The 19,794-nt window shown below is 38.8% G+C and overlaps 2 protein-coding genes across 3 annotated transcripts in view; both read left to right on the top strand.

The window, feature by feature from the left end:
* Positions 1-9,332, top strand: part of bsg (basigin) — an 11,786-nt gene extending 2,454 nt beyond the window's left edge. Inside the window, exons 2-9 of one of the 2 annotated variants that reach the window (XM_061737726.1) lie at positions 1,617-1,967; positions 2,961-3,129; positions 3,808-3,896; positions 5,201-5,340; positions 5,472-5,748; positions 7,233-7,257; positions 7,353-7,425; positions 8,207-9,332. In XM_061737726.1, the coding sequence (XP_061593710.1) occupies positions 1,617-1,967; positions 2,961-3,129; positions 3,808-3,896; positions 5,201-5,340; positions 5,472-5,748; positions 7,233-7,257; positions 7,353-7,413 (1,112 nt within the window). In that variant the 3' untranslated portion in view covers positions 7,414-7,425; positions 8,207-9,332. The remainder of the gene's footprint in view (positions 1-1,616; positions 1,968-2,960; positions 3,130-3,807; positions 3,897-5,200; positions 5,341-5,471; positions 5,749-7,232; positions 7,258-7,352; positions 7,426-8,206) is intronic. The other variant, XM_061737727.1, reaches the window with a different exon arrangement.
* A 1,934-nt stretch (positions 9,333-11,266) lies between these two features.
* The window catches only part of hcn2b (hyperpolarization activated cyclic nucleotide-gated potassium channel 2b), a 55,687-nt gene continuing 47,159 nt past the window's right edge, over positions 11,267-19,794 (top strand). Inside the window, exons 1-3 of the mRNA XM_061737725.1 lie at positions 11,267-12,003; positions 14,021-14,444; positions 19,451-19,612. Coding sequence (XP_061593709.1) covers positions 11,279-12,003; positions 14,021-14,444; positions 19,451-19,612 — 1,311 coding nt within the window. The 5' untranslated portion in view covers positions 11,267-11,278. The remainder of the gene's footprint in view (positions 12,004-14,020; positions 14,445-19,450; positions 19,613-19,794) is intronic.

Here is a 19,794-nt window from a genome sequence, read left to right as displayed (position 1 = left end):
GTTCCATGTAGAGCAGGAGCACTTGTTTACAAACGAGTTGCTGCCTGACAGGGTTTTACAATCTTTGATTTACAAAGTATTTGCAAGTTTAGATATTTTTTATATATATATATATATATATATATATATATATATATATAAATAAATAAAATGTATGTGCAGTGTTTCCTCTAGCCTAGGATTTTTTGCCTTCCTGCAAAATGCCAGTGTTTTTTTGTTTTTTTTCTACTTTATCATCCCTCAGTAACACTTATCAGGAATGTGGTCACGCTATACTACTTGCATTTTTGACAGGCTGTAATCAAAGACAATACTCTAAATCTGGTCTGGCTGATACAGTCATATTCAAGTCCACGAGCTTTCGAATTACTAGGACCTTTTTAAAATATGGCCGTTTTTTTTGTATGATCCTTGCATTTACTGCTTTTGCTATGTACTTGACTGGTGGCAGAAAAAAAATGTTCATGAAACTTTGGTGGATACCATGTTCAGTTGTTGTGTACACAAAGCCTCCACTAAACCCATGGTAATATGAACTAAAAATATCCAGCTAACCTAGTAAACACAACCATTGTACTTGGCTGAACTTGGAACAGTCAGCTCAAAATGCTCTCTACAACCTCAACCTTTTATCAGCCTCATCCCCCTCCCCCCCATTCATTGCACTCTTTAATTTCATGAGAATGCTTTCTAAAATTATTTGTGTTGCTGTCATTATTTTTGTGGCTTTATCTTTCTTTCATGGATGACTATCAAGCTTTTCTGCCAAAATGTACAAATTAAGAAGTATTGAATGTCAAATGCAAGTCATGAAATTGGAAAATAGCTGATGACCACACTGCTGCTGTCACTGCAGGAAACTTTAGAAAAAAACCTTAATTGAACAGTGTAATTTCAAGCCACAGCATTTTGGTGGTGCTTTGCTACATGCTACTATTAAATTGGGCTGGGTGATGAATCGTAACCCTGCCAAGGATAAAGCGCGTATAGAAAATGGATGGATGAATCATGATTTAAAGAAATGCATTATTCATAAATTAAGTAATGAAGAAAGTAATTCAATTAATTGGTCAAAATATTAATAAATCTTTTTTTTTGCCACTTTTATTTGTATGAAAGTCTCGTCCCCAACAATTCCCAGCTGTAAAAACAATGAACATACACTTTGTATTAAAAGCACAGCGCATTTGCAGAATTATCATAGTCAAATTTTCTACACCAATATCGGTAAACCTTATTTTTTTTAATTTAATTAAAAGTGGGTTTTAAAAACTGGTTGTGTGGCTTGATGTTACACGTTCATGTCGGCTTGGGTCATCCATAACTGCCTTTTGTGTTGCATTTCTGAATCTTAATGGTCACAGTTCTAAAAATGGTCAAATTAATTCTCAAAATGATTGGGTGAGATGCTGCTTTGATCTTGCCTTTTTTTTTTTTTCTATGTGCTTGCTGTCATGTATATTCATTTCATTTGTTAACTTTTTTTGTCTTTCTCTTTCCTGTATGCTTGCCTCTTTGCATCATTCCATTTCATCATCGATCCATGATCACCTGGTTTGCTTTAAATCCACCACATCTAAAATGTGTTTGCTGGGCTGACTGTTAATGGTGCTCAGCGGGTTTCATCAAATCTCCCCTGTCTCAGATGAAATTCATCAATCACAGTGCAGAGTTGTACTGTGAGGTGATAGGGACTCCCATCCCTGAGGTGCAGTGGTGGTTGGTACAGGGTCAAGAGCCCAATGAGACGTACATCCAGCTGTTTGACGGTGCACAGAATGAGCGTGTTAGAATAAATGCCACATATATAACACATGCCACCAGCACCATTCACCTCACCAGCCTTACCATTGAAGACTCTGGCACATATGAGTGCCGTGCTTCCAACGACCCTGACCGCAATGATCTGAAGAAGACGCCAAAAATCAAGTGGATCCGCTCGCAGGCAAACATTATTGTGATTGAACGTGAGTGGTAGAAGAAGCATGAGGAGACTTCAAAGTAGCTGGCGCTTATTTCCTTAATAGTGAACTCCTTTTGCCTTATTTTATTTTTTTGGTCCAGTACGCTCTCCATCCTACTCCACCTAGTACACAGTCTCCCTCTGCTTTCCTCAAAACCTCCAAGTTTGTCCTGTAGTAGATTGTGAATCTGGTCATGAAGACATGACCTGGCTGCCCCCTAATTGTGTACCACCTAATCATTCTGCCTTATGGTTCAGTATTATCTGTCTTACTTTAAAGAAACTGAAGTAGAATGACTTCATTACCCTTTAATTTTGAATGTCAGTTAAACCGTCAATTACTTTTATCCTCCATTTGTTGCTTCTTCTGCATGTGTTTAGCAGAGGATCCTTCCCCTTCACCGTCTTGTAGTCTTACTGTATTTCTTTTCCAGCAATACCCCTACTCTTCTTCCCATCCTGCTGTTGGTGGGGTAGATTTCCTCAGTTTGGGGAGCTCTTCCCACCTCGGTGACTTCCTACATTTGTACAGAACTCTTGTGTCACTTTCCTTTTGTGAGAGTGGAGTGTTTTTTATTTATTGCAACATGAAAAGGACTTCACTGGTAATGTTCACACTTCTACCAAACAACACTCAACAATTGTCTATTTAAACAAAAAAGAAAGTCAAGTTGGTGGGGGTCGGCAAATTTCAGCTGTTTCGAAAGTAGCATATTTTCATTAGATTTTTATTATCACTGTTTTTGGGTATAGGGTTGTGTACATGTTTTGTACACAACCCTATCATGAACTTCCTGAAGACAACTGTTGAGTGTCTAGGCTACTGTAAAGTGTTCATAACTCAAAATATGCACTATGCTTTTTTGTATGTAAATGTGATATTTAGGTTGTTTTTTTTTTTTAATATGACCGATGTGATATTCATCCTGTCCAAGTTGACTAATTTTATTTATATTTTTTTTCCCCCACGTGTTTTTTTTTTTTTTTAAATCTGAAGCCCCTCCCATCGTTGCTGAACCCAGTGAGGTCGTCAACCAAACGTCTGCTGTTCTCAGATGCAACTTGACAGATTCTACCCTTACCATTAAGGGTTCCCACTGGACCTACAATGGCAAAGTCATTGAAGACTCCAAGTCTGAGAGTCCCTCTGGTTACACATCTCACCAGTAAGACGATGCATTCATTCTTCATGTATTGCAGTTAAAATGCCACACTATTCTATGTTTAGCGTCTAATGAAAAATGCATATCAAAGTTTAAATGATTGTTACTCTTTCAACAAGGAGGCTTTCTGCATGTTTTTATTATTTTTTTATATATATATATATATATATATATATATTTATATATATATTTTTTTTTTATGAACCCATGTCTTTCATTTTCCCTTTTATCCTTATGCCCTGCATCTCTAGCTGCCTTACAGTGGTATACTATTACTCCCCACTAATGTTGGAGCCCTCACTCTTGTCTGTCATCCCTCCTTGGCTGCCTCCATTAGTAGCAGAGCTAGAGGTGCTATTCAAGCATTCACTGCTCTTGATTAGCAGGGAGATAGACCATGCAGCGTTGACAGCAGGGATAAGAGCCCCTTGCAGTGCACTCTCTTGGCCTGACCTTAATTCTTCATTAGAGGGAGAGAGAATGGCATCAAACAATGGGGGGATAGTGATGAAATGAATTTGTGTATAGTAATGTGTGTACAAGCAGCTGTATTTTCAGGGTGTAAGTGAAACACTAATCACCATTGCTAAAGTCACTTTATTTTTGGTTTCAATCTGTTGCTAGACAGTAAATGTTATGCTTCTCAAATTTCATGTTCATTTTATGTCTGTCTGTCCATAGATTGAGTGACATCACCTATCATCAGAGTGGATTTTATGAATGCGTGTTTGCCACTGAGCCAGAGGTGAAGAGGGTCATTGAGGTTAAAAGTAAGTTGTTTTAAAAATTGCAATTGGTTTTCCATTGTCATTCTGAAGATGTAGTGGTGTGTGTAGGGATGGGAATCGAGAACCGGGTCTTGTTGAGAACCGGTTCCTAGTGTTTCAATTCCTTGGAATCGTTTGCCTTTTTCGCAAACGATTCCCTTATCAATTCCATTCGGCGCGAATGACGTCACCAAGCACGTTGCGCAACGTGCGCATTCGCGCCCAGCAGGAAAACACGGGGACAAAGCGGCATAAACGCTCGAAAGTTTGGTTACATTTTACCAAAAAGAATGACAACAGGGCGACAATTCTTGCAATGTGGACATTTTACCAAAGGGGGGAAACTGTTAGGACTCGGCCGGCTGAGGCGCTGGGAGCGCGGAGTCAGGCGGCGTGTGGTAAGGCTGATTTATGGTTCCGCGTTACACCAACGTAGAGATTACGGCGTAGGGTACGCGGCGACACGCACCGTACGGCGTACCCTACGCAGTAGGCTCTGCGTCGATTTAACGCGGAACCATAAATCATGCTTTAGAAGAGCTGCGCCACGCGGACGAGCCGGGCGCTCCGGCGGACAGCGGAGCTCTCCTGACACAGCTGCAGCTCGTCAGCTCATCTATGGAGAAATTAAAGAGCATATACAACTAGCTTCTCCTTTCATCAAGGTAGGGAAGAGAATCAGGCCAGAATAGATGAATGTCACCAAGCAGGGACCAAGTTTGTAGTGTTGAACATATTACTGGACGTTCTTGTGCAATTGCTACAAAGTAATTTGTTGTTTTTAGTTAATTTGTACAGAAGAATATTTATTTTATTATTATTTTATATTACATATTTTACTGTATATTACAAATAATTTTGTGGGGACCCCCTGGCACCATCGAGGAGCCCAAGGCTGGGGCATCTTAAGACCTCACTTATATTTTTTTGTTCAAAGATATAAAAGTTTGATATCTTTGAACAAAAAAGATCAGAGAAACAAAGAAATTGAAACAAAAACAATTTTAGTATCAACTTTGTTTTATTAAAACAAAGTTGATACCAAAATTGTTTCTTCTCCTTTTTTTCCAAATGAGAATCGAATCGTTAAGCAGAATCGAAAATGGAATCGGAATCGAAAAAATCTTATCAATTCCCATCCCTAGGTGTGTGCTGTTTTTTTTTTTTTTTTTAAATAAACAGTGATTGTAGCACCCTTCTCGAACCTGATTCTGTTTAGTTTTATGCTGAGATCTATAGGTGGAGCTTGAATTGTGTAACTGTTATTTTGCACATGCTTGAACTCTAATTTGATTTGCTTGGTGCAGCATCTCCCCATATCTCAGCCTACAAGCGCTCTGAGCATGGCAATGAGAATGACAAAGGCGCTATGGTCTGTGTGGGACATGGCCATCCGCTGCCCACTGATTGGACCTGGTACAAAGAGGAGGACGACAACACTCAAAAGGTCAGTGATCCTTACCCTTAAAGCTTGCAGTAAAAGTAATGCCTCAAATTAAGGGGAGGGACAAATGGTTGAATACTGATTTTATGTAAGGGAAAAATGTTATTTACTTGTTGCTTAAACACAACCCTCAGGCAATCATCAATGGCACTGGCAACAAATATGAGATAAAGAGCACCCCTAACAAGACTACGCTGACCATTAATGACCTGAGCATTGAGGACGACATTGGCTACTACACGTGCTCTGGAACAAATGAACTCGGCTCAAATTCCGACAAGATCCACCTGCGTGTCCGCAGTCGCTTGGCTGCTCTCTGGCCCTTCCTCGGCATTGTGGCTGAGGTCATCATCCTTGTGACCATCATCTTTATCTATGAGAAGAGGAGAAAGCCTGATGAGGTCAACGATGGTATGTATTCAATGTCTTCTACACAGATTAATGTTATATCAAATCAATTCTTTCGGCTATTTTCAGATTAGAATTGGTACTGTTTTTGAACACTGCCTATCATTTGGAGAAAGTGAGTATGTTGAATTGTTGGTACACATATTTTGCAAACCTTTTTTCTTTATTGATGAGGGACTGCGATAAAGCCCAACACAACATCACAACCAATATTGCAGTTACACATTTTGAGAAATAACAATTACATATGTAAGCCAACAGTCATTGAAAAGTGGTTAAAGGAGATGTACACCTCCTTAAAGTCTCTAGCATTAAATGGGCTTTCCCTCACTGCCAGGTTTGAAATAAGTAAAGCAAACTATTTTTTTTTTTTTAAAGATTAAAGGATTGTACTTGCATGTATTCAATTTGAATCAGTATTGTCTTTGGTTTTATTTACGTTCTGAACTGCAGCTCAGGAATTACCTTCCTCTGCTGTGTAAACGATCTGTGATAGAACCTTTCTTTTTTTTTTCTTTTTTTTTTTTTTCCTGTTTACATTTTGACTTCTCTGTTCGCTGCTGATTTTGCATTTTGGTAAGTGAACAAAACTGCATGTCAGACTGAAGTGGTTGAGCTGAGATGACCACATGGAAAGGTTATGGAAATCGGAATGAACTGCTTTCATAGTAACCACGTCTAAGAGGAATGTGCTCAGCGTTGGACACTCTTTCACTGGCCCTGAATGTTAATACACGGCAAGCTTTTAACTTTTTGGTTCCTAAAATCATGTTTGAGCCAATGAAAGAGTCAGATAAGACACTTAAGCTAGTTGTAATGGTTTGACATGAAACAGTCTGTTGAAAAGAGGTTTCAGCAATCTGTCTGCATGCCTTCTGCATCTTGTATCTAATGCATGATAAATGACAGGCAGCCCTCTTCTTAGGATCAATATGCCATTTCTCCCATCCGTCATTTAGCCACATAGGTACCTTACTTTCTTAGTTTGCAAATGGATGCTTTTTTCTGGGTGTGAATACTGCCTTTATGCAGAACATGCCAGGATGTGTTAGCAGAGTTTTACTGTTTCCTAATACAGCCGCTGCAGTGCTCCTTTGCTTGAGTTGCATGAGCCTTTTTGATTCTGAGGGGAAACTTTGGACATTGCATTCAAACACTGATTAGTGGCAATTTTCAACCATTTAAGATGTAGGAAAACCAACAAAGTTGTAAAAATGACATGTTAATTTACTGTTTGGGTTAGAACCTTTTTTTTTTTTTTGTTCTCGCCAATTAAGAGTTGTATTGTATTCATATTTAACAATGCACCTGGTGGGCATGCTCCTATCCATGTGTAGTTGTATTTGATCATGATTCATTAGTCATATAAGACGATGTCATGTTATAACATATTTCTACCATTAATCCGTGTGGAGTGTGTAGGTATGTTTTTCTTGTCTAACATCATTTTACTTTTTTCCCCCTTTCCTTTATTAACTGCTGTACAGATGATGACTCAGGATCTGCTCCTCTGTAAGTACAGTCAAGTTTCCTTCACGTTCAACTTTGTGACAACTTTGGATTTACCTTTCTTGCGATGAAGCTCATGTTGTACAATGTATTTTCAGGAAGAGCAATTCTACTGAAAATCACAAAGACAAGAATGTGAGACAAAGGAACTCCAACTAGAAGCTAAATGAGGTATGTAAAACTGTCCAAGAATGAAAGTGTAAAATGTGTTAGATACAATTTGTGTCTGCCAGTCTCATTTCTCTTAGCAACACTAGTATTAATTAGAGCTGGGCGATATGGACCAAAAGTCATATCGCGATATTTTCTAGCTGGATGTCGATACTCGATATATATCGATATTTTTTCTGTGCCATAATTGGGGTTTCCCCCAAAGCATTATAGCATAGCATCTCTGTTAGCTTCATTTTTTTCTGAGGCAAACCCTTAAAAAAACAGTCAGTTTTAATACAAAGCCTCGTGCCAAATGTCACACAGGTACCTTTATTAACAGAGGTCTGCACAATATCAAAATGTATAAAACAAATGAAATAAAAATAAACTGCCTGCATATATAGAATAAAAATGTTTCTTAAATAAACTTAAACAAATATCCCTTTCCTGCATAACAATTAAATTAAAATATACTGTGCAATTAATACAATGTAGACAGTAAGAGGCAGACGTTTCCACTGAGGTTGACAGTTGTGCAAATAACAAAACATTTGTGCAAATCTCAAATAAAACATTCAAGTCAATTTGTCACAAAATAAGCTATATCAAAATCATAACTTTTTTTTTTTTTTAAATCGATATAAACGATATTGTCTCGTACCATATCACGTTTGAAAATATATCGATATATATTAAAATCTCGATATATCGCCCAGCCCTAGTATTAATGTACATACACACTGTTTTCCACCATCATCAAAAGTTCTGTCACACTTAATCTTTCCTTTCTGGTTCCCAGATGGACATCTGGATGGCACTCCAGGATCCACCTGTTGTGTGGCACATTATACTGTGCACCCTGCAATTTGAAGTACCTTTTTTGTGCTTGGGTGTTACTGTTCTAAGAAACTGATTTCCCCTTATTTTATTTCTTCCACTGTTTGTCCTTCACATTGTACAGCCAGATGAACAGTGTGAAATAGTACTCTCTGCTGGGGGGCTGTGGGGCAAATATTGCATGAGTTTAAATGCTGATCTAGCAAAGTGTGTGTTGTTGTAAACTCAGAGTGTTAATGTGAGGAATGCATAGTTTTTGAACTTCTTTTAATGCTTCCTGCACTGACCTCAGTTTGTCACTTTTTTTTTTCTTTTTTTGGTTTATGTACTCTAATTTAGCATATTGAAGGAACATAAGATCTGTTCAGAGGATCTAAAACAGTTTTGATCCTGTTTAATCACTGCCGTTCCCATAGGGAAGGGTGGCGTGCATTTGACTAAAAACATTTAATCCGACGTAACGCCACCACAAGCTTTCTTTCCTTTGCAGAGTTTTATACTTTGCCTTAACAAGCACCAGTTCTCTTGTCTTTTTGTATTTAGTTGCCAATTTTAAATTTTTTAATTCTGACACTTTAAATTGTGAATTAACTAAGATTTTATGTCTTTTAGGTTTTCTTGCTGTAAGAAATAAGTAGGAATGTTTTTATTTTTTTTCCCACATTTTAAATTAAACTGTTGGTCAATGTTTTATATTGCTGTTTTTACATCCACAGCATAAATCAACTCCTAAGGACCAAGTGCAAGAAATGTAACTGTTGCATTTGTTGAATGCAACTCAAATTCTGTGCAAATGTCAAACTGCTGAAAAAAGATTTGACTTATTTTTCTTTCACTCCTTGTGATCTGAAACAATTGTGTGATTGTGGGACAGTTGTCTTATTTTTATTTCTTTGGTTCTTACTGTGTAGGTAATTGAGAAGCCATGTTCATTTAACCTGAGTAGTGTTGTGATTGGATGTTACGTTTCAGAATTACAGAAATTTAAAACCTAACCAGAATGTGTAAATTGTTGTACCCTCCACCACCATGGAATACCACCTCCTGTACAACGTGCACAACTTAAATAAAGGTATTAAAATGGAGAATGCTTGCTTGCTTGTTTGCCCCGCCACACACACACACACACACACACACACACACACACACACACACACACACACACACACTCACTCTCAAACAGTGTCATGCTATTCGTCATGTGACTCTTACTCAACTTTTTCGAAAGGGTTTATAAAATGTCATTACAAGGGAGAGGGACATATGCAACAAAGTGAAGCTGTCAAGTCTCATTTACTTTTTAGACTTTCCTATTGGAAGCCAAGAAGAAACATTTGATTTGTAATCCCATTGTAAAGACACACCATGTGTGTGGTAATTGCATTTAAATTTCTATTTACTTTCGAACTATTTAAACGGGTATGGTCTAAGTTTAGTGCTCTTGATTCTCCAGAAGATTGCCGTCTTTGAGTTGGGTTTTTGATTGATCTTGGTGAGGTGCTTTTGCATGTGTGGATCTCTAGAGACGAACCTCCAGGTTACTGTTCCACCGTTTGCTGAGCTCTCTATTGTGTGCAATTTCCATCTCTCTCCACAAGGGGGAGGCATTTGACCAGAGCAGCTCCAAACTCGCAGAAAAAAAAATCAATTTGCAACCCAAAGCAACAGGCGTAGCTACGTTGTAACAGCCACGCCGTCTAGTTTTAGAAATAGTGGCTGATTTATTGATCTTGGATCAGATGACCATGGTGCACTGGATAATGTGTCCTTGCGATCGGTAGTTTACTGGTAGAACCAAGACCTGAGTTCCCACCGTAATGATGCTGCTGCACCTTGTTCTTATCAGGAGACTTTATGGATGTGTTAAATCCTGCATTTATCAGTGGAGGATCAGGATTTTATTTTATTTTTCTCAAGTTGCACTGTCAACATTTTCTGCCCACATTGTTCTGCATATTTACTTTACACTAAACGTGGGTGCTTGTAACCCAAATGTAATGCTGTCTGTCCCCATCGCTTTTTTTTTTTTTTTTTTCAAAGACACAAACACACAATAACAGCAGCCAGTTTGCAGCCATGGCAACCCCGCCGGTGCACAATAATGCCGCGTTCCATTTGTCCTCGGAAGTGGGGATTTCCCAGTTCCCAGTTGGATTTTTCAACTGGAACGCCCCTCGAAGTGGGATTTCCCACTGGGAAAGTGGGAGAGTCTTCACCACCCCCGAGTTCACATTCCAAGATGGCTGCCCCGGTTGTAAACAGTAGAAGAGAGCTCCGTAAAAATTCGTAGCACTTCATTCTAGTTTTGGTCACACTAAATCAGTCGTATACAAGTATTGTTCGGCATATATATGCTGCTATAGTGTAATTTACATTTTTCATGTGGTATATGCGAATTACAAACTTGTTTACCTACTTTGTAACTGGAACGCTGATAACTCGGCTGTGACGTCATTCCCAGTTCCGACTTCCGAGGTAAATGGAACGCAGCATCAGTGGAGGATCAGGATTTTTTTTTTTTTTTTTTTTTTCTAAAGTTGCACTGTCAACATTTTCTGCCCACATTATTCTGCAAATTTACTTTACACTAAACGTGGGTGGTTGTAACCCAAATGTAATGCTGTCTGTCCCCATCGCTTTTTTTTTTTTTTTTTTTCAAAGACACAAACACACAATAACAGCAGCCAGTTTGCAGCCATGGCAACCCCGCCGGTGCTGTGATGAAGGCTGATTCATGGTTCCGCGTCACACCAACGCAGAGCCTACGGTGCGCGTCGCCGCGTGCCCTACGCCGTCGATTAAACGCGGAACCATAAATCAGTCTTTTATCCCGGAGTGATGTGAATGGAAAGCAGAGGCCGCTCCTGCTTTGAACTCCACGCTCCTTCCTTCCTCCGCCCTGTCTCTCTCCAGTTCAAGGTACGAGAGTGTCCTCCCGTATAGGAGGAACCCAAACTCCAGCAGCCTTCTTGTTTCCTCTCAGGGAGCAAGCTTGACCCGGGGCGAGGGCTCTCTGAGCAGCAGAGGATTGAAGATGAAGCGGTTTACTCGCGGAGGCGGGGCCGCGTCCGCTGCGCGTAAAACCTCCAGCAGCAGCACGGAGCTGTGGCTCCTGCAGAGGGAAGAGTCCGCACCTTTCAGTGCCACTGGCTCAGCTCTGTCATGCCAGAGGGATGCTGCTTGCAGCAGAGGCGACTCAGACTCGGACCACAGGACCAGAGGGGACCTCGGGATGATATGCAACAAAAACGGAGACTGTAGAAGGGAAGGGGCCAGTTCCGGGAGCCTCTCCTCCCTCATCTCAAGGCAGGATGATCAAGCAGATGGAGTTGTAGTGAGTGAGGAGGAGGGCACCGGGCTGGCTGGGAGCATGGACGGCACCGTGCCCTCAGCGGGGCCCCTGACACCGGGGCCCCTCACACCGGGGCCCCTGACACCGGGGCCGGGGGCCGAGGTCAAAAAAGACTCCAGAGTTTCCTTTTCCTACGCGCCAACTAAGGGGCAGACCTCTGGTCGGCAGTCGAGAAGTTCTATCGCTTTCACCAAGTCAGAGGACGGCTGCTCTCAGATAGTTCCGGAGGATGATGGGGAGTACCGGGGGAACCAGACGTACATGCAGCGGCAGTTCAGCTCCATGCTGCAGCCCGGAGTTAACAAGTTCTCCCTGCGCATGTTCGGCAGCCAGAAGGCGGTGGAGAAGGAGCAGGAGCGGGTAAAGTCAGCGGGGAACTGGATTATTCACCCGTACAGCGACTTCAGGTACGGGTCAAACTGAGACGTGTTCAGTTTGTCAGTGTGTGCTGCTGAATTTGGTTGATTTGCACTAAGAAAATAGCTACTTATAATTATGAAATAAAATAGAGACGCGTGTATCTATTTTAACATACAGGACTGTCTCAGAAAATTAGAATATTGTGATAAAGTCCTTTATTTTCTGTAATGCAAAAATGTCATACATTCTGGATTCATTACAAATCAACTGAAATATTGCAAGCCTTTTATTTTAATATTGCTGATCATGGCTTACAGTTTAAGAAAACACAAATATCCTATCTAAAAAAATTAGAATATTCTGGGAATCTTAATCTTAACCATAATCAGCAATATTAAAACAATAAAAGGCTTGCAATATTTCAGTTGATTTGTAATGAATCCAGAATGTATGACATTTTAGTTTTTCTTTCCAGTTATTGTGTAAACATTTATAAGTATAAAAAGTTTATAATACTTCCCTAAAACAATACAGGACTGTCTCAGAAAATTAGAATATTGTGATAAAGTTCTTTATTTTCTGTAATGCAATTAAAAAAAACTAAAATGTCATACATTCTGGATTCATTACAAATCAACTGAAATATTGCAAGCCTTTTATTATTTTAATATCGCTGATTATGGCTTACATTTTAAGATTAAGATTTCCATAATATTCTAATTTTTTGAGATAGGCTTGCAATATTTCAGTTGACTTGTAATGAATCCAGAATGTATGACATTTTGCATTACAGAAAATAAAGAACTTTATAACAATATTCTAATTTTCTGAGACAGTCCTGTATGGTTTTAGGTAAGTATTATAAACTTTTTATACTTATAAATGTGTACACGATAACTGGAAAGAATCTATAAACTTTGATGTAAAGAATTGCATATGTTTTTAGTCCAAATTACCTTTCAATTACTTATAGATATCCAATTGTAAGGGACAGATGGATGAACAACGATCAGATAGATATAAACCTCCTTTTTAGAATAGTGGATTTCAGATTCTGGCCACTTTTCTTACATTCGGTGCATTCAAAAAGTTCAGACTGATTGTCAGCTTCAGCACCCAGGACAGCTCCCCTAGTTATCAGTGTAAAAACGAGGATTTCTTCTATCCACGTCTTTTCACCTCAGGGCTGCTATGCCAAGATTTTCAGATAAGGTATTACTCCATCTGCAGCGCACTTTAGACACTCCTCTGAACCGGCCAGACAGCAGTGTAAGCTCAGCCTCAGTGAACATCTTTCATTTATTAATGATTTCGCCTGTAAATATAAGAAAAATATTTCCTTTGACCAAATGTCAAAGTTTTGCTTGACCAGCCGTCTGGAACCCTGAAGTATTCAGTTTCGTAGACACTGAGAATAGAAGCAAATTTCACAAAATAAGCCTTAAGTAGAAAGTTTTGCATTTTTCATGTGAGGTACTTTAGAGTTACAGTAATCACTTATTTATTGTCCATCTTATTTATTCAGTTTTGAAAACCTAATATACATTCTTGTAATTTTATCAATTAAAATTATCTCCTGATTTTACTGGGAATGGATTATTGAGAAGAAAACTGAACATGTAATGCTGTCATAAGATATGTGTGCACCTTTTCCTGTTCATCTTTCATATGACATAACTTCAGCAAGTGTGTTTGTGGTCGGACTTGGCGCAAAGGTTAACACTGGGAGAAGACACAATGCAGCAACAACAAACATCTTTAAAGTCATGAAGCATGTGTCTGTGGTTAGGGCTGGTGCATGTTACCCTTGAGAGTGCATTGCTTCATGATACTAAAAAAAGCTAGAAATGCCACTGGAGCAGAATCAGCAGTTTTGCTGGGATGTGATATCCACTCCAAATATCAGTGTCTCGATATTGGTATTGCACTTTTTAGATGTGATTATTCAGCTCAAACATAAAGGCTAAAATGTAACCCTTTATGGTGATGTTCTTGTGTATTTCTTTCTCTGCGGTTTTAGAGATGAACTTTATACATGTGACTCTTTAACAATTTCTCACTTAGGTTTTATTGGGACTTCACCATGCTGATGTTCATGGTGGGAAACCTGATCATCATCCCAGTAGGCATCACCTTCTTCAAGGACGAGACAACCACACCCTGGATCATCTTCAACGTTGTCTCTGACACCTTTTTTCTCATGGACTTGGTTCTTAACTTCAGGACAGGGATCGTTTTCGAGGACAACACTGAGATCATCCTCGATCCCAAGAAGATCAAGAAAAAGTACCTCAAGAGCTGGTTTGTGGTGGACTTTGTCTCCTCTATTCCTGTGGATTATATCTTCCTCATCGTGGAGAAGGGGATCGACTCTGAGGTGTACAAAACGGCCCGGGCGCTCCGCATCGTCCGCTTCACTAAGATCCTCAGCTTGCTGCGCCTGCTCCGGCTGTCCAGACTCATCCGGTACATCCACCAGTGGGAGGAGGTACGCTGAGCTGAATTACAGTTTGGTTGGATAGTTACTAACGAACATATCTAAGCCAGGTGAAAAGTGTGCTTTAAGATGGAAATAAATGCTATACCATGTGAACAATGCTGCTGATAAAGTCACATACACATAGTGCATAGCAGAAGCATTTGGTCAAATCTCTATTTTAGGCTTTTCACTGTCTTTAGGGAATAGTAGGTTGGATGATTTGCTTATGATACTTAAACACCACGGGAAGGATATTTCTAAGGTGGTAAATTAGTCTTTGGCAGCAAATCATGAATAGCTGATTGATTGATTGATTGATTGATTGATTGATTGAAGAATTTATTAGAAGAATTGCATAGGATCAGGTACAGTTTCATGACAGTACAGATTCGCTGATACAAAGTCAACTAAAAGGCATTATTCCAAGAAAGCATTACACTTGTTTACATTGGAGACCTTTTTTAAATTCATATAACATTGAATGACATACAGGTAAGAAGCAGTACTTTGTAGGGAAGATTGTAAAAAAAAAAAAAAAAAAAAAAAAAAATAGAAAAGGGGGGAATTACTGTTATTTTGCACCGAGAGAGACTAAAAAGGTGATGAGACAAATAGAATAAGCTAGGTAATACAAAACAAAAGCAGAAAACAAAACAAAAAAACAAAAACAAGAAGCAATAATCAGAAGGAATAGATAGGTAGATAGATAGACAGACAGAGTGTATTACGGGTTCAAGGTTTCAATAAAAACATGAAGAAATGAATAGACAAACATGCAATACATTTATTTAAAAGGCAACTATACCAGTGTGTCCAGAGCTCAGACTGGTTATGTATACCACTAAACTTAACATTTGACCACAACGAGATCATTTCATTTTTAAGACTCATTCAGTCTGCTAAAGAAATTGATTGAGGGTTAAGTTAAAATATTAACAATGTGATCTTTACCTTGCATCAAAAAAATAACTTTTATCCAAATCGTATTTTCAAATGATTGTCTTAATATGTAACTCTTCGGTTAAACTACATTCAGATTTGTCATAGTTTTCCTTATTGTTCATGATTGGACAGCACGCATACAGGATGAGTTAGAATAGCTTAACATGTAAAAATACCAATGACATCAAAAACATTTTGATCTTGCCTAATCTATAACTGCAATATCCATAAACTGCTATTATTCCAGAAAATATAAACCTGCCACCGTTTCACCACATCCTTGTCATTTTGTGACATTGATTTTTTCTGCTCTTGGGCACAACAGTGGGGAAAATAAGTTTTTACGAATTCCCAGCTACACAAGTTGTAGTATCTTACATGACTCCTTCGAGTTAGATTCCTAGTTGCCTTAGATTTCCATTTTCCAGGAATAATGAGGCTTGTCTCCGGATGTGATCATGTTTTCTTCCACTATTCTAAATAAAACACCCCACTCTTCCACACCTTATCTTCCTGTCAGTGTTGAATGACACTTCCTCCAAGCAGCAACTATCACAACCATGTCAAGCACAAATTTAAAGACGTGCCTTTTTTTTCCTGCTGCAAATGATGAATTTAGGGTGGTGGGAGTCAAAGCAAGATGCTTGTAAACTAGAAAAAGATGGTACAAACCTTGAAAAATGTTTTTCTCTAAGTAACTCAAAATAATTGAAAATGCAACCAACACATTTTAATTTTAATATTCAGGGATACATTTTCACTTAAAAATGTCATTGTTCTTATCTTTTGCAGTTCTACTGTATATGACAAAACTATAAATTAAGTCTTCCTTTGATGGTAATATTCCCTCCTTCATACATTGATCTGTTATGGTCATTTTGTCCTCCGAAGTGTAATAAAAAAACAAACAAAACACCTCCAAGATCCTTAAAAAAATAGCTATTATTTTTACAGAAAAAATAAAAAGTTAAAAAAAAAATGTAAGTGGTGTTAATGAAATAGTTTTGTGATTTTTATTATACATCTTACTGTATGTTTTATGTGTGGCGCAAAAGCTTTTGCACAGTAAAATTATATTTTGCAGTCCAGCTAATTCCAGTGTCAGGGGCTCGTCAGCTGCTCCTATAGCTGTACCGATTGTTGCTGACATTATACATGTAGAGTAGAAGTAAAGTGCTTTTTGAACTTTTTAAAAAACTTTTCTGCAACCAATATAATCTAGTCTAAGTGTGCTTAAATTGATTATGCAATATTGGATTTCAGTACATTGGTTTATGTGAGTGCAAAAAAGCAAATGGAAATCAAAACAATCCTCAATTTTCTAAATGACTTTCTGGCATCCAAGTAAATGAGGTTTTACAGTAATGTATTGTAATAAGCCTGTTAGCTGGATTAAAGCTCATCATAACCCAGTTAATCATGCAGTCAATTGAAACACTAATTGCATATCAGTGGGAAAGTGAAAAGACATTTGCACATGTTTGAGCATAAACAGAAATTAGACAAACTGGATTTTCCTTTTTCATAATCATTTTAGATTTATGTTTTAAACAATTAAGGCATCACAAAGTGGTACATTGATACTGGCAGTAACATGTCTTAATACAGTACACATGAGGAATAAGATGAATCTATTGATAGATGTATTATGATTCATAATGCTCCCCTTTATGCTGCACAAACACGTTTACTCTGAGCATCTGTTTCTTAGTCTGTACATAAACAGAAGAGTTTGATTAACCACATAATCATCCAAGCAAATGTGGGTTCTCTTGCTCTGAAAAGAACTACTGCTATTCTGATTGCAGAGTGGTAATTTGAGCTCAGTGAGAACCCTAATTATTTATTCAAACACACACCGGTGAATGTTTGCGTTGCTTTGGCACAGCCTTGCCCCGGGCCACTAAGTTGAGCTGTGCTCAGCTCTGCTGAGGTCGATCCAGACGTGGCTGGCTGTGTTCCTCCTCCGCCCAGACCAGCTCAGCTCCGCTCTCTTAACTCTACAGCCACATTATTTAAAAGATCACCTCAGTGTTGGGATGATTTCAACCCTATAGCTAAACTTTAGCTCATCAGAAGTTAAGATCTTTGGAATAAATAGGAATACTCAGGTTAGTGATACAGTGGTGTGAATGTGTGTCTCTTCTTCTGTTTAACTGACATAAAAGAAAAGACATGCATTGTTGGAAGTACAAAGAGTAATTTCCCGTGCCAGGAAGCTCATATTGATAATTTTTTTCCCATGAGCAAGACGGTGTGTGGGAGTGTGTGCACATGCGTGAGGGATAGTAGCAAAGCTAATATTCATCACATCCATTAGTTTTCTCTTAATGCATTTCATAATAAGCAACAATAAGAAATAGAAAACAGTTGAACTGTGATGTTCCGGCTGTGACTTGAGCGTGATTGTTTTTGACCCAGATTGTAGTCTGACAGGGACACATGGCCACGAGTTGTTGTGGTGTCCACGGAAACATTAGTCCTGGAGTCCCGTTAATCATGATGGGAATTGGTCCAAATCGCAGGCCCGGGTGTGTTTCCCTTTTCATTATAAAGTATATTGTTAGAATTTAGAAATAAATAAGTGGTGGTAGCTAAATTATAGTTTTTTGTTGCAAAACAGACGTGGAATAGGAGGAATGAAAACTAATTTGAAGAATAGGGAAAATCCATATCTGTTCAGAAAATAGTTGGGGGTATGAGGATATTTTACTCACCAAGGAAGTGAATAACATTTTATTTGACTCTGTATGTGAATTAACTTCCCATTCTCGATGTGTAAATTACACACAGGAGAATTTCGTAGAGGTTTGTGGGATCTGTTTCTCTTGTCATTATCCAGCTGAACTCTGCACACCTGAAAAGGCCCAGAGCTGTGTTAGCTAGACTCATTCATGTTGGCAAGTAGCGTATAATAACTGTGATGTTTTCATATTCAAGCGAGCCGTTTAGGTCACCGAGGCCTTTGAGGTGGCAGCATGAGTCAAGGAGCATCCCGACCCGGCTAATCCAAAGCTTTACATTCAAAGCAATGCTGCTCGTTCACAAACTCCAGACTCACACTTTTGACCTAGTTCACATGTACTGAGTGAGGAATGAGCTTTTTTTTTTTTTTGTTTTAATAGGAGCCATCAAATAGGCTCAAAGCAGGTTCTTTGCAGTGTGCACAAATATATTTAAATGTTAAGCAGACACACAGCATCTGGCCTAATTCCTGCCTTTGTAGAGCTGTCTGCCCGCTCATGGTTGGGAAATAGACTTTTTCTTATGAATTGAAGAAGCATCTAATTTAACCATTTAAGCAGGGATTACACACGATGTAAAACTACTCACACCCACACAGTAATAATGTTTCCCCCACCTGCGGAGAATGATGCTTAGAAACAGGAGCAAGAGGCCTGCCAAGGCTGCTGAATCAAAACATCATCAACATGTAATGAGGTTTCACTTCACATTAGTACAAACTGCATGTCCCGTGGCTATTTAGTTGTCTTTTCTCATATCTGATTATAATGAAGAGTGTTTAGCTTGATAAGGAACTGCACAAAGCAAACCTCAGAAAGCTCCATAGCTCTGGTTTTGTTACATTATTTATATATATATATATATATATATATATATATATATATATATATATATATATATTAATAATATAATTGTGCATACTGTAATGTCACATGTTATATGCATGCAGATCCATGCTAGTCTATGTAGTTGAAATATATTTATTCATGCATGCCACTGGTCTTTGCAGGTTGGGATTTTCCTTAAGTGTATACTGTTAAACAGAGTAAGTCAGTGAGTGCACAAAGCTGCTGTAGGACTTCTGAATGAAACCTGTGAAATCAGCCCAGAGAAAAACTGTTGCCAATGCCCTTCTGTTGTTTAACACTATGCTGCGACTGCTATGGAAACAGACGTACCTGTGTTTACCATTCATTCACTCCTGACTCAGTCTGTATAAACACAGATTATTTTTTTTATTCATTCTTGTCACACATCTATATCAGCTGTTTTTTTCCCCTCATCTTCTCTTATGCAACCTGTCTTCCCATCTCTCCACCTGCTGACAGATCTTCCACATGACATACGACCTGGCGAGTGCCGTGGTGCGAATATTCAATCTGATTGGGATGATGCTGCTGCTGTGCCACTGGGACGGCTGCCTGCAGTTCCTTGTTCCCATGCTGCAGGATTTTCCATCTGACTGCTGGGTCTCCCTCAACAAGATGGTGGTAAGCCAAATGCTTTGTGTGTTTTTATGTTAAATGGCAGCCTGAACCTCAAACATGCTTTAAATATCCTAACAAGTAACCGCAAAGAAACCGTTTGTTTCAATATTTATTACAAGGATTTAAATTATCCAATGCTTGCAATAGCCTCTTCCCCCCCCCACCCGCCCCGTCTTTTTTCTTAC

This window comes from Cololabis saira, chromosome 13 (assembly GCF_033807715.1).
Source record: "Cololabis saira isolate AMF1-May2022 chromosome 13, fColSai1.1, whole genome shotgun sequence".
In the NCBI taxonomy this organism is placed as follows: Eukaryota; Metazoa; Chordata; class Actinopteri; order Beloniformes; family Belonidae; genus Cololabis; species Cololabis saira.
Note: the sequence above shows the minus strand (reverse complement) of the source record. Positions and strands in the feature narration are given on the sequence as shown.